Genomic DNA, 11,245 nt, shown 5'->3' on the forward strand with positions numbered 1-11,245 from the left:
GGTTATATTTATTCCAAGATATTTCATCTTTTGGGTGGCTATTGTAAATGGTATTGCTTTCCTAATGTCCTTTTCAACACTGTCATTTTTGGTATGGAGGAATCCAACTGATTTTTGTATGTTAATCTTATACGCTGCCACTTTGCTGAATCTTCCAATGAGGTCTAGTAGCTTTTTTTTACTGAGTCTTTGGGGTTTTCTACATATACGATCATCTCGTCTGTAAATAGGGAGAGTTTTACTTCCTCTTTGCCAATTTGGATGCCTTTAATTTCCCAGTCTGCCGTATAGCTCTTGCTAAGACTTCCAGCACAATATTGAATAGGAGCGGTGACAGAGGGCATCCTTTTCTGGTTCCTGTTCGCAGAGGGAAGGCTTTCAATTTCTTTCCATTGAGAGTAATATAGGCTGTTGGTTTTGTACATATGCTCTTTATTATGTTGAGGAATTTTCATTCAATTCCCATTTTGTTGAGTGTTTTTATCAGGAATAGATGTTGGATTTTTTCCGAGCTTAGTGTGACTTGTTTGCCTTTGTATGTGACCCTTCTGTTTTCTCTTGCTGCTTTCAGGAGTGTATCCTTGTCTTTGAGTTTGGAGAGCTTGACTATGATATGTCTTGGTGATTTTCTTTTGGGGTCCACCCTTCCTGGATTCTGGTGGGCTTCTTGAATGTCTATCTTTTCGCCCTTGAGGACATTAGGGAAATTTTCTTTCAGTAGTTCTTTGACTACTTCCTCTGTTGACTTCTGTGACTCATTTTGTTCTGGAATGCCAATAATTCTTAGGTTATTCCTCTTCATGTTATCCAATGTGAATTTTAGACCTTCCTCTGAATTTTTTACCCTTTTTTGGGTTTGTTCTTCTATCTTAGTGGTATTGAGAGACTTGTCTTCCAGTTCACTGATTCTTTCTTCCATCTCACCTATTATACTCCTCTGCCCTTTCAGGGAGTTTTCTATTTCTGCCATTTTGTTGTTCATTGTTTGGACTTTTTTCTGTAGGTTTTGGATTGTTACCAATGCTGCATCTATCTTGTTTGATTGTTCCTGTAGTGCTTTTCTGACTTCTTCCTTATTTTTCTCAGCTCCATTGTAAAGTGTTTTGAGACATTTTATAATCATTTTTCTGAACTCTTTCTCAGGTATCTCCAATGCCTGCCCTCCTTCCAGCATGGAGAGAAGGTCTACTTCTGGTTCATTTGTCTCAGAAATTTTATCTTTTTTCTGGACATGTGCCGATATGGTCATCTGTTTTTGCTTCTTGGACCTGTTTAATGTTTATCTGTGACCCTAATAATTCATTAAGTTTGTGTTTTGGTAATTATTTATGTTTTCTGATTACCTTTAGGAATATGTGATCAGGATGTGGTCTTTCCTTTTCACTCTCCTTATTCTTAACTCAGAGTAACTTTTTGGGGCCTCAGTTGGCCCTGGGCCTCAGCAGTGGGCCGTTTGGGCCTCAGGCTGGTGGTTTGGGCCTTGGTCGGGCGGTTTGGTCCTCAGGGGGCCTGGGTATCAGCAGCTGGGCATCGGACGGCTTGGGCCTCATTGGGCGGGTTAGGCGGATTGGGCCTCAGGGGACTTGTGCCTCAGAGACTGGGCTGAGGGTTGGTTGGGCTTCCAGTGCCCTGGGCCTCAGTGACCTGGCTATGCGGTTGGTTGGGCCTTGGGGGCCCTGGACCTCAGTGGCGACTGGGGTGTAGACCGCCTGGGCCACGAAGTGGGTAGGTGATGTGGGCCTTGGTTGGGCCTGGGCCTTTGTGACCAGTCTGTGGGCGGGTTGGGCCTCAGGGCAGACCTTGGCCTCAGTGGAAGTGTCTGGGCCTTGGGAGGGCCTTGGCCTCAGTGGGTGGGCCTGTGCCTTGGGCATTCCTGAGCCTAGGTGGCTTGGCAGAGGGCTGGTCTAGGCCGGGGCAGTAGAGGGCTGGGGGTTGTGGCTGCGGGGAGGTAGTGTCTGTATTTGATGACGTAAAAAAATGCCTCTCTCAGTCTCTCTGCACTGTGGGTACCCCGAATTTCCTGATATCCGTGCCAATATCGCTCTCTATTTGTTCGGCTTTTTTAGTTTAAGCTTCCTTTTCTCTGGAAATGCAGCCATCTAAGTGGGGTTGCATTAGCCCTGCATTCCAAGGTCTGCAGGGGGCAGAGGCACTCACGGGGTGGGGGTGGGTGGGGGGGTGCAGAAGTGGGAGCCATGTGAAGGCAGGCAAAAGCTTAAAATGTCTATAATTGCTCAGCAATTTGATCTTTTTTAAAAAAGGAGTTCAGAATGTTGAAATATAAGATCTTAAGTTTCTTCAAAGGCTGTCTGTCTGCTAGACAGAGGTTTCTTATGTGCGATTCTGCCCCTTTTCCCCGAGACTGCCCTACCTGAGATGCCTGGTCAGGGAAGCGACGGAAGTCCTTATGTCTGGAGTCTTAAAAGTCTACTTTAAAGAGGCAGTCATTGAATAAATGCCGGGGGAACATTCTTGCAGAGGAAAACACTCAAAAGAGTGATAATCAAATTTCTATTAAAATTTTTGATTAGAAGTGAGGATTAAGAAGGATTTCAAAAGAACGAGGTGATTCACATAAGAACTAATGGTTTCTGCTAAAGATGAAGGCCAGACTCCATTTTTGTTGTTTACTAGATAAACAACAACAACTAGTCCCTATATCTAAGGACAGCTGCAGGCATCCTTATTCCCCTCAAGAGATTGTTTCCATAAAAGATAGTCACTAAATCTGGCTCTGAAAATATCAATAGATTAACAAGATATTACCTGACTCAATCTTCATGTTTAACTAAATAATACTTATAGAATCTTATAATTGTATAGTGACTGTTCAAGCATAATTTTGTAAATGTTAACCAATCAGAATTTTTCTATTGTAAGTTCTTGGAGTTTCTGTGCTTAAGTTTTGTGAAATTTCTCTCACCAGAGAACTTTTGTGAATACTCACTGAGTTTGTTCTGATCTAGATCACACTCTTCCTTAGATAAAACTATATGCTTCAATTGTAACAGAAAGTCCAGTTTGCTCTTTGACAAAGTTAATACCTTATAAATAGTTCTTAAAAGAGTCTAATACTTGGGGTAGACCATTTTTTACTATTTTTCAGTTTTAAGAAGACTTCAGAGGGTATTTAGGTTTATAGCTTAATGTGTAAAATTATACTTTTGATACAATTGTTTTTTTTAATGCTCATCTAATTGATTACAACTCATAGGGACCCTATATAGGGCTTTTGAGGGTTTAAATCTTTGTAGGAGTACAAAGCCTTATCTTTCTTTCATGGAGTAGTTGGTGGGCTTAAATGACAAACTTGGTAGTTTGCAGCCCGGTGCTTAAGCTATGGAGCCAATATACTCCCCTTTGATATTAAAGGGCCCAGGTGACATAGTGGGTTATATATTGGACTGTAAACCACAATGTTAGCCGTTTGAATACACCAGCTGCTCCATGGAAGATAATTTAGGCTTTCTGTTTCCAAAAAGATTTACAGCCTTGGAAACCCTATAAAATGTCACTGTGAGTAAGAACTGATTTGACAGCATACAACAACATTTGACTAATATTAAGAATATACTGTTTATACTAAAAGTAATAATGGCATTGTATTTATGAAAGAAAATCCTTTTTTTTAGAGCTGCAGATTAAATGATATGTCTGACATTTAAAAATATTTCAGAAAAAAGACGAAAAATAGGTAAATCAAGTGTGTCAAATCTCACTGAAAGGCAGTGATGGGAATATGGCATTAATATTGCTATTCTGTCAATGTTTCATAACAGACCGATGAACCAAAATTAAGATAGTTTGGGGAAAGATGTCACACTAAAAATTAAGCTACAAATGATTTTCTATTCATTGTTTTAAGTTGGTCTGTGGGAGCTGATCATCACAATGTTACCAACCTTTGAACTATGAGAACTCCCACACCCCTCCTGTCAGTTTTTCCTACTGTGGTACATTGTGCATTTCTGTGATACTAGAAGCTATGACAGAGGTATTTCAAATACCAGCTGGGTCACCCATGGTAGACAGGTGACAAAAGCCTCCAGACTCAGATACAGATGGAAGAAAGGTCTAGTGATCTTCTTCCAAAAATTAGTGACTGAAAATGTTATTAAGCACAGTAGAACCTTGGCCTACTCACTTGCTTTCGGCATGTCATCAAAAGGGATCACTTTAAAAAGTTCCTGTGCAGCAGATTTGACCACTGCAATACGTCATCTGATCTCTTGACTACTGCTTCCACTAGTGTTGATAGTTGATCCAAGAAGAATGAAGTCCTTGACAACTTCAATCTTTTCTCCGCTGATATCGAATGTTATTTATTGGTCCAGTGGTGAGGATTTTCGTTTTCTTGACATTGAGATGCAACCCACACCATAGGCTGTGCTCTTTGATCTTCATCAGTAAAGGTTTCATGTCCTCTTCACTTTCAGCAAGCAAGGTTGTGTCATCTGCATATCACAGGTTGTTAATGAGTCTTCCTCCAATCCTGACACCACGTTTTTCTTCATAGAACCCAGCTTCTCGTTTTATTTGCTCAGCATATAGGTTGAATAAGTATGGTGAAAGAACACAACCTTGTCGCACACCTTTCCCAATTTTAAAACATTGAGTGTTCCCATACTCTGTTCGAACAACTGCTTCTTGGTCCAGATACAAATTTCTCAGAAGTACAATTATGTTCTGGAATACTCATATTTCTCAATGTTGTCCATATCTTGTTATGATCCACACAATCAAAAGCCTTTGCATAGTCAATAAAGCATAGGTAAACATCTTTCACATATTCTCTACTTTCAGCCAAGATCCATCGGACATCAGCAATTATATCTCTTGTTCCATGGCCTCTTCTGAATCCAGCTTGAACCTCTGGAAGTTCTCTGTCAATGTATGATTGCAGCCATTTCTGTATTAACTTTAGCAAAACTTTACTCGCTTGTGATATCAAACAGATTATCCAATGATTTCCACATTCTGTTGGGTCATCTCTCTTTGGAATGGGCACAAATATGGATCTCTTCCAATAAGTCAGCCAGATAGTTGTCTTCCAAATTTCTTGGCAGAGATGAGTGAGTGCCTCTTGTGCTGCCTCACTTTCTTGAAAGATTTCAATTTGTATTCCATCAATTCCTGGTGCCTTGTTCTTTGCCAATTCCTTCAATGCACTTTGGACTTCCTCCCTGAGAATCATTGGCTCTGGTTCATATGGTACCTCTTGAAATGGTTGAACATTAACCATTTCCTTTTGCTACAATGACTCTGTGTATTCCTTCCATCTTCTCTTGATGCATTCTGCATCATTCAATAAATAATTTGCCCAGAGAATCTTTCAATAATGAAAGTCAAGGCTTGAATTTTTTCTTCAGTTCCCCCAGCTTGAGAAATGCTGACCGTGTTCTTCCCTTTTGGTTTTCTAGTTCCAAATCTTTGTATATTTTATTATAGTACCTGGTTTTATCTTCTCAAGCTGATCTTTGAAATTTTCTGTTCAGCTCTTGGACCTCTTCAATTCTTCTATTTGCTTTAGCTTCTCTACGCTGGAGAGCAAGTTTCAGAGTCTCCTCTAACATCCATTTTGACCTTTTCCTTCTTTCTTGTCTTCTTAATGACTTTTTGCTCTCTTCATGTATGATGTTCTTGATATCACCCCGCAACTCTTCTGGTCTTCAGTCTTTAGTGTTTAATGCATCAAATAATTGGGATACTTCAATATAATTATAAATTTCCCTCAATTAAGACCAGAACTGAATATGACATATGAAGGGACTAAAGATAGTAGAATATTAACTTTAATTATAAGTTGCCTTGGCTGTTTCCTAACATTTTCTTAAGTATACAGTTTACCATTTTATAGTTTAAAAAATATTTACACATAAATTTTCCCACTAAATCTTTATTTCCATTCTCTGTATTGGCAACTACTCAAACCTCTATTTAATAGAGAAATTGAGGCTAAGCAGGACACAATGAACTGCTCAAGGTCACTCAGCTATTTAAGTAGTGGTGGCAAGTGTATTTATCTTTAAAACACAGTAATTACAAATTACTGTGAAAAAAACTGCATATTAATAGCAAAAAGTTGATATGCTAAATAGCACTTACCTTTCAAAGCCAATCTGTCGGAATGTCTTCTCCCATGTTGAGCCTAAAGAAAAGAAGGAAGCATAATAAGGGCACATCAAAAATTCAGATAATTTCATTGTTTCTTTGCATACCTGTGCCAGATATTTGGTTTTACATTTAAATGGAATAACTTAAGTTTTCCCTTAAATGCATCCTCACTACCTCTAATTTTTCAGAGACTATTCCAACAAGATGTGAGAGGGTATACTGTACAATGCAGAAAAGCTCTCTACAACTACCCACATTGTACTCTGGTAAAGGGGCAGGCCAATAAAGTCTAAATGTGGCCAGACAGGAATAATAAAACAGCACTTTGTAAGTCAACTCTCTAAAATTCAACTTTTAATTTTGTGTAACATATTAAAGGTAGAAGACACTCAGAAGTACCAATTTTTTAAAAACAAAGTCTGTACCTTCCAAATGTTGAAGAATAAGATTAACATTTCCTTTTCATTTTAAAGGTAAACATTTTTAATCATAAGTCTATTGAATGCAAAAATGTTACATTCAAGTGACATGATTTGAAGAGTAGAGTACTGAAATCCACAGATGAAGAACAAATAAGACAAAAACCCACGGCCATTGCCATTTATTGAACTGTGTCTCCTTAAAATATGTACCATAGTCCAGGTGTGGCACAGTGGGCTAATATGCTAGACTGCAAGGTCAGTTTGAACCGCAAGATTGGAGGTTCGAGCTCACCAGCTGCTCTTAGGAAACCCTATACAGGGTCATTAAGAGTTGGAACCAACTCAATGGCACTTAACAACAACAACAAAATATGTACCAGCTTGGTTAGGCCATGATTCTCAGTGGTTTGGCAGTTATATAATGACAGAATGTGTAAGTTATGTGATGATTTCTCACGATATGATTTGATGTGATAAATCAATAAGAGGATTAAAGGTGGGCTGCAATACATTTAATTGCATCACAACCCTGATACTTATGTAAGGCAGATCCCCAGGGGTGTGGCCTACAACACCTGTTATCTTTCATGAGATCAAAGGGGAAAGAAGTGAGCAGAGAAAAGAATGACCTACTAGCACCAAGACAGAAGAGCCAGGATTAGAGTGGATCTTTTGGACCTGGGGTCCCTACACTGTGAAGCTTCTAAATCCAGAGGAAGACTGATGCCAAGATGCATGGAATCTACAAGGAATGCCGAGCCTACAGATACTGAAAGGAGATAAGGGCCTTTCTGCAGAGCCAGTGCTCTGAATTCTGACTTCATGTCTCCTATACTGTGAGAGAATACATTTATGTCTGTTATAGTCATCTACTTATGGTATTTCTGTTATAGCAGCATTAGATAATTAAGATAGTCATAGAATTGATTCAAATTCATAGAACCCTAAAAGACAGAATAGAAGTGCTCCACTGGGATTCAAAGACACATGCAAATGGAAACCAAGGAGCTTTATCAGGAACTGTATAGGAGAAAGAGGCCCAAGGAAGTCTCCCTGGCCAGCTCTTGGGCTAGATTTTTTTTTTGTTGTATGAATGAATAATACACACACACACACACAGTGAAATCAGATTCAAGCTTATCTCCTCAGATGAAGTTGCTCTTCTCCAGTGGAATTCCAATATGTTTTGCTGAATAGGAGAAAAAGACATGGGTTTTAACTAACCAGCCCAGGCATATCTGCTGGCTCCAGGCCCATGAGAAAAGTCCCATAATGCCATTTGTCTATAGTCACACAGAGTTAAGAATGTCTAACTCAGGAATTCTTTGAAGACAATTGTCTAGTACCTGAAATCCTAGCATTTAGGACACTGATATAGAAGACACTAAGCCTCAGTCAGACTAAAGCCTGTGGTATACAAGGATGGTTGGCAGCTGCCAGCTTAAACTAAGGAGTGGGAGAATCCCGTTAAAGGGGAAGCCAGGTGGCATAAGCAGAGATCAAATGGGAAGGGTACAGAATTTTAAACTTATGGGAGGTCTGCAATAAGGGGGTTAAGATCCTACTCTTCTTTATTTCTCTTTAATTTCCACTTCCATTGTGTTTTCTAGATCTTCTCAGTATATTACAAAATTGATTGTTTTCCAATTTGTAAGAAAAACTTAAAAAAAAATAGACTCGATTTATTATCAAGCTAAAATTTTTAAAAAATAAATTATTTGATTGTACTGTACTATCAGGCTTCTCAAAGATGAAGCTTTTAATTTAAGAAATAGACTCCATCTTCTTATTTCTGAGAAATATAAACTCATTAAAACAAGTTAAAAGCTCTCTGTGCAAGATTTCCAGCATTTCTTAAAGTACAATAGAGATGGTAGCACTTGACTTCCTTAAATTCACTAGAAATCAACTTCATTAATTATTTGAACATCTTGCATCCTATAGACATTCATCAGTGTTTGTTGTTGATGTGAAACTAACCATCTAAATATGCTCAGTATAGGCCCACATACATTAAAATATGGTTTCTCCTCAAATACCACATTCCTGTGGGGTTTAGGTTTCTATACCTTTTGTAAGCACTTAGTCATGATGAAACAAGAAATAAACAATAAATGAAACAGACATATCCAGATCCTTTGGCACCAAAAGTATTTTTGGCAGCCCATTATGCAGTTGCTGGGGAATTCTTAAAAGCCATTAACCAAGTTTTACATGGCAAGGTAATATTATTCGCTTTTGCCAAAGCAGTTCAACATTGAGTGAAAAATAAAGAAAACAAAAGTATTTGGCAGACTTCTTTGCTACAACACTTTTTAAATGAAATTTATAATATAGAGAAGACTAAGACATATTACTGGGAATGTGTTGGTTCTAGAGGATAAGCACTGGACTGTGAACCACAAGATCTGTTGTTACTTTGGTGACAGCTGTTCCACGGGAGAAAAATGAGGCTTTCTGCTCCCACAAGGATTTACAGCTTCAGAAACACTATACAGGGTAGCTATGAGTCTGAACTAACTCGATGGTACTTAATAATAACAATTTCTATTCAGGAAAAGACTGAGCAATACAACCAAAAGAAAAAATATATAGCATAGAGAAATAGTAAAATTGATGAGAGGAATTTTTCCTGTCCAGTCTTGGATGAAGTTGTTAGATATAATGGAGCTTGAAAAGTACAGTTTTAACAATAACAACAATAGCACCAATATATGAAGCACATAACTGAAATTTAGAGTGGGGAGCCAGAGTCTAGACACTGGGTACTCAGACAATTCTGAACCCTACGTGTATTCAATGTGACACAACACATTTAAAGGTCTGCAGTACTAATGCTCTAGAGGAAACTTATGTGTCTAAGGGTGTGATATGTTCTCACTGAATAAATAAATCTCTCCTTTTCAAAATAAGAAGAGCCCTGGTTGCATAGTAGATTAAGCACTGGATTGCTAAACACAAGTTCCTTGGGGCAAACCCATCAGCCACTCTGGGAGAGTTATATTCTGGTTATATGGGGTGATCATGAGTTGAAGCATATTTGATAGAAGCTAAAGACCACCACCACAATGCGTTCTAAAGGCTGCGTTAGTCTGTTCACAAATATATATACTTCAACTTTCTCAGCTATGAATAGAGGATGCTGCTACATCTTAAAAGATTGTCTTTTGAAAAACTACTTTCCAATTACTCTCAAATGAAATGTAAATCCTAAATAATTAATGATCTCACTAGAGAATGGATTTCTAAAGCTAACCATGTGTTATAAATTTCTTGTTTAGTAAAGATCTGCATGACAGTCTGTAAGGCTTCCTCCAACAATCTTTGACTAAAACAGCTAAAGACACACTGAGAAAAGAGAAAACCAACATGCACTGAGAGTAGAATTATTTTCCATAAACTCAAAGGAACTCTCATTAGTAGTTCAATTAGACTGAATTGTAAAACTCAAATTTAAGTGTCCAGTGAATATCCTCCTCCCTTGAAAACAAGCAAACAAGTTAGCCTTAAAGAAGATAAAACTATATTTCATTCTTTTTTTGTTATATGCCTTTTTTTGTATAGTTCAGAAATACAAGGTCCATATAAAACAGAAACTGCATGTGATGGTTAATTTATTTATCAACTTAACTAAGCTATGGTATGCACTTGTTTGTTACCTTTTTGTGGTAGACTTTGAACAATCATTTGAAGTCCTTAAAAGCAAAAAGGGAGCTTCCCTCGGATACGATCTGCCTCTGGAGTATAACTAGACATTTTATTAGGTTACTTGTACTCTTTACTGTTTTGGGGGGAGAGAAGGAAGTACAACTTTATTTAATTGAAATTTGTTGCAATAAACTGCACAGACTTAAAATGTACAATTTTATTATACATGTAGCGTAGTTGTTGAGTCAGGCTGCTAATCTCAAGGTCAGCAGATCAAAACTACCAGCAGTGGAGGAGGGCTTGAGGGTAGGGTAGAGGTGCAGTGAAGTTCACCATGAGCAAAACTACAGAATACCAGGCAAAGCGGGTTCAGGGCAGAGCTCCAAAACTCTGAACCACATAGGTAGGACTATTTAAAAAGTTTGAAAACTTATATCTACTGGAACTTATAGCAAAAGTAAGAAATCATGTACTTTTGACTCTCCCGGCCTCAGTGGCACCGGAGCCAACAACTTGGGTGAGACCAAATGGCAAGACCACGCGGGGGGCTAGACCCATCATGGAATAACACTGCAGGAACCTCAGAGCAAAGATGGACAATACACTTTGTTGGTTTTGCTTTGTTCCGATTTTTTTGGGGGGACGGTATCTGTTCATAGCCCCCCCCCCCCACTGTTTGTGTACCATCATTCTGGTGACTAAAGGGGGTGCCTGAGTGAGTGGACACTCCCCATCCCTATCACTGGTGGGTTGTCTGCCACACATACACACAGATTCTCTTAGCCCAAGAGCCAGCGATGAACTGTTTTTTAATAGGGAACGGGCCAGAACAAGGGGTGTGGTGAGGGAAAAAGAGTTTAAAAATAAAACAGGTTGAAAATTAAATCCTGAGGTATAGCATAACAACCAACAGTGACATCTTGAAATTTATCAGACAGCCTTGAAGGCAAGAAGCTGAAAGAGGACATTAAAGTCATACTAATATTAAGCTACAGGTTTTATTTTTTTTCCTTCTCTCCTTCCTCTTCCCTTTCTGCAATTATAGACTACAATATCCAACC

The 11,245-nt window shown here is 38.6% G+C and overlaps 1 protein-coding gene across 1 annotated transcript in view; it reads right to left on the minus strand.

Annotated features, from left to right (window-relative positions):
- Positions 1 to 11,245, minus strand: part of PIEZO2 (piezo-type mechanosensitive ion channel component 2) — an 861,527-nt gene that overhangs the window by 452,957 nt on the left and 397,325 nt on the right. The window contains exon 4 of the mRNA XM_006868690.1: positions 6,106 to 6,148. Coding sequence (XP_006868752.1) covers positions 6,106 to 6,148 — 43 coding nt within the window. The remainder of the gene's footprint in view (positions 1 to 6,105; positions 6,149 to 11,245) is intronic.

This window comes from Chrysochloris asiatica, unplaced genomic scaffold (genome assembly GCF_000296735.1).
Source record: "Chrysochloris asiatica unplaced genomic scaffold, ChrAsi1.0 scaffold00122, whole genome shotgun sequence".
In the NCBI taxonomy this organism is placed as follows: domain Eukaryota; kingdom Metazoa; phylum Chordata; class Mammalia; order Afrosoricida; family Chrysochloridae; genus Chrysochloris; species Chrysochloris asiatica.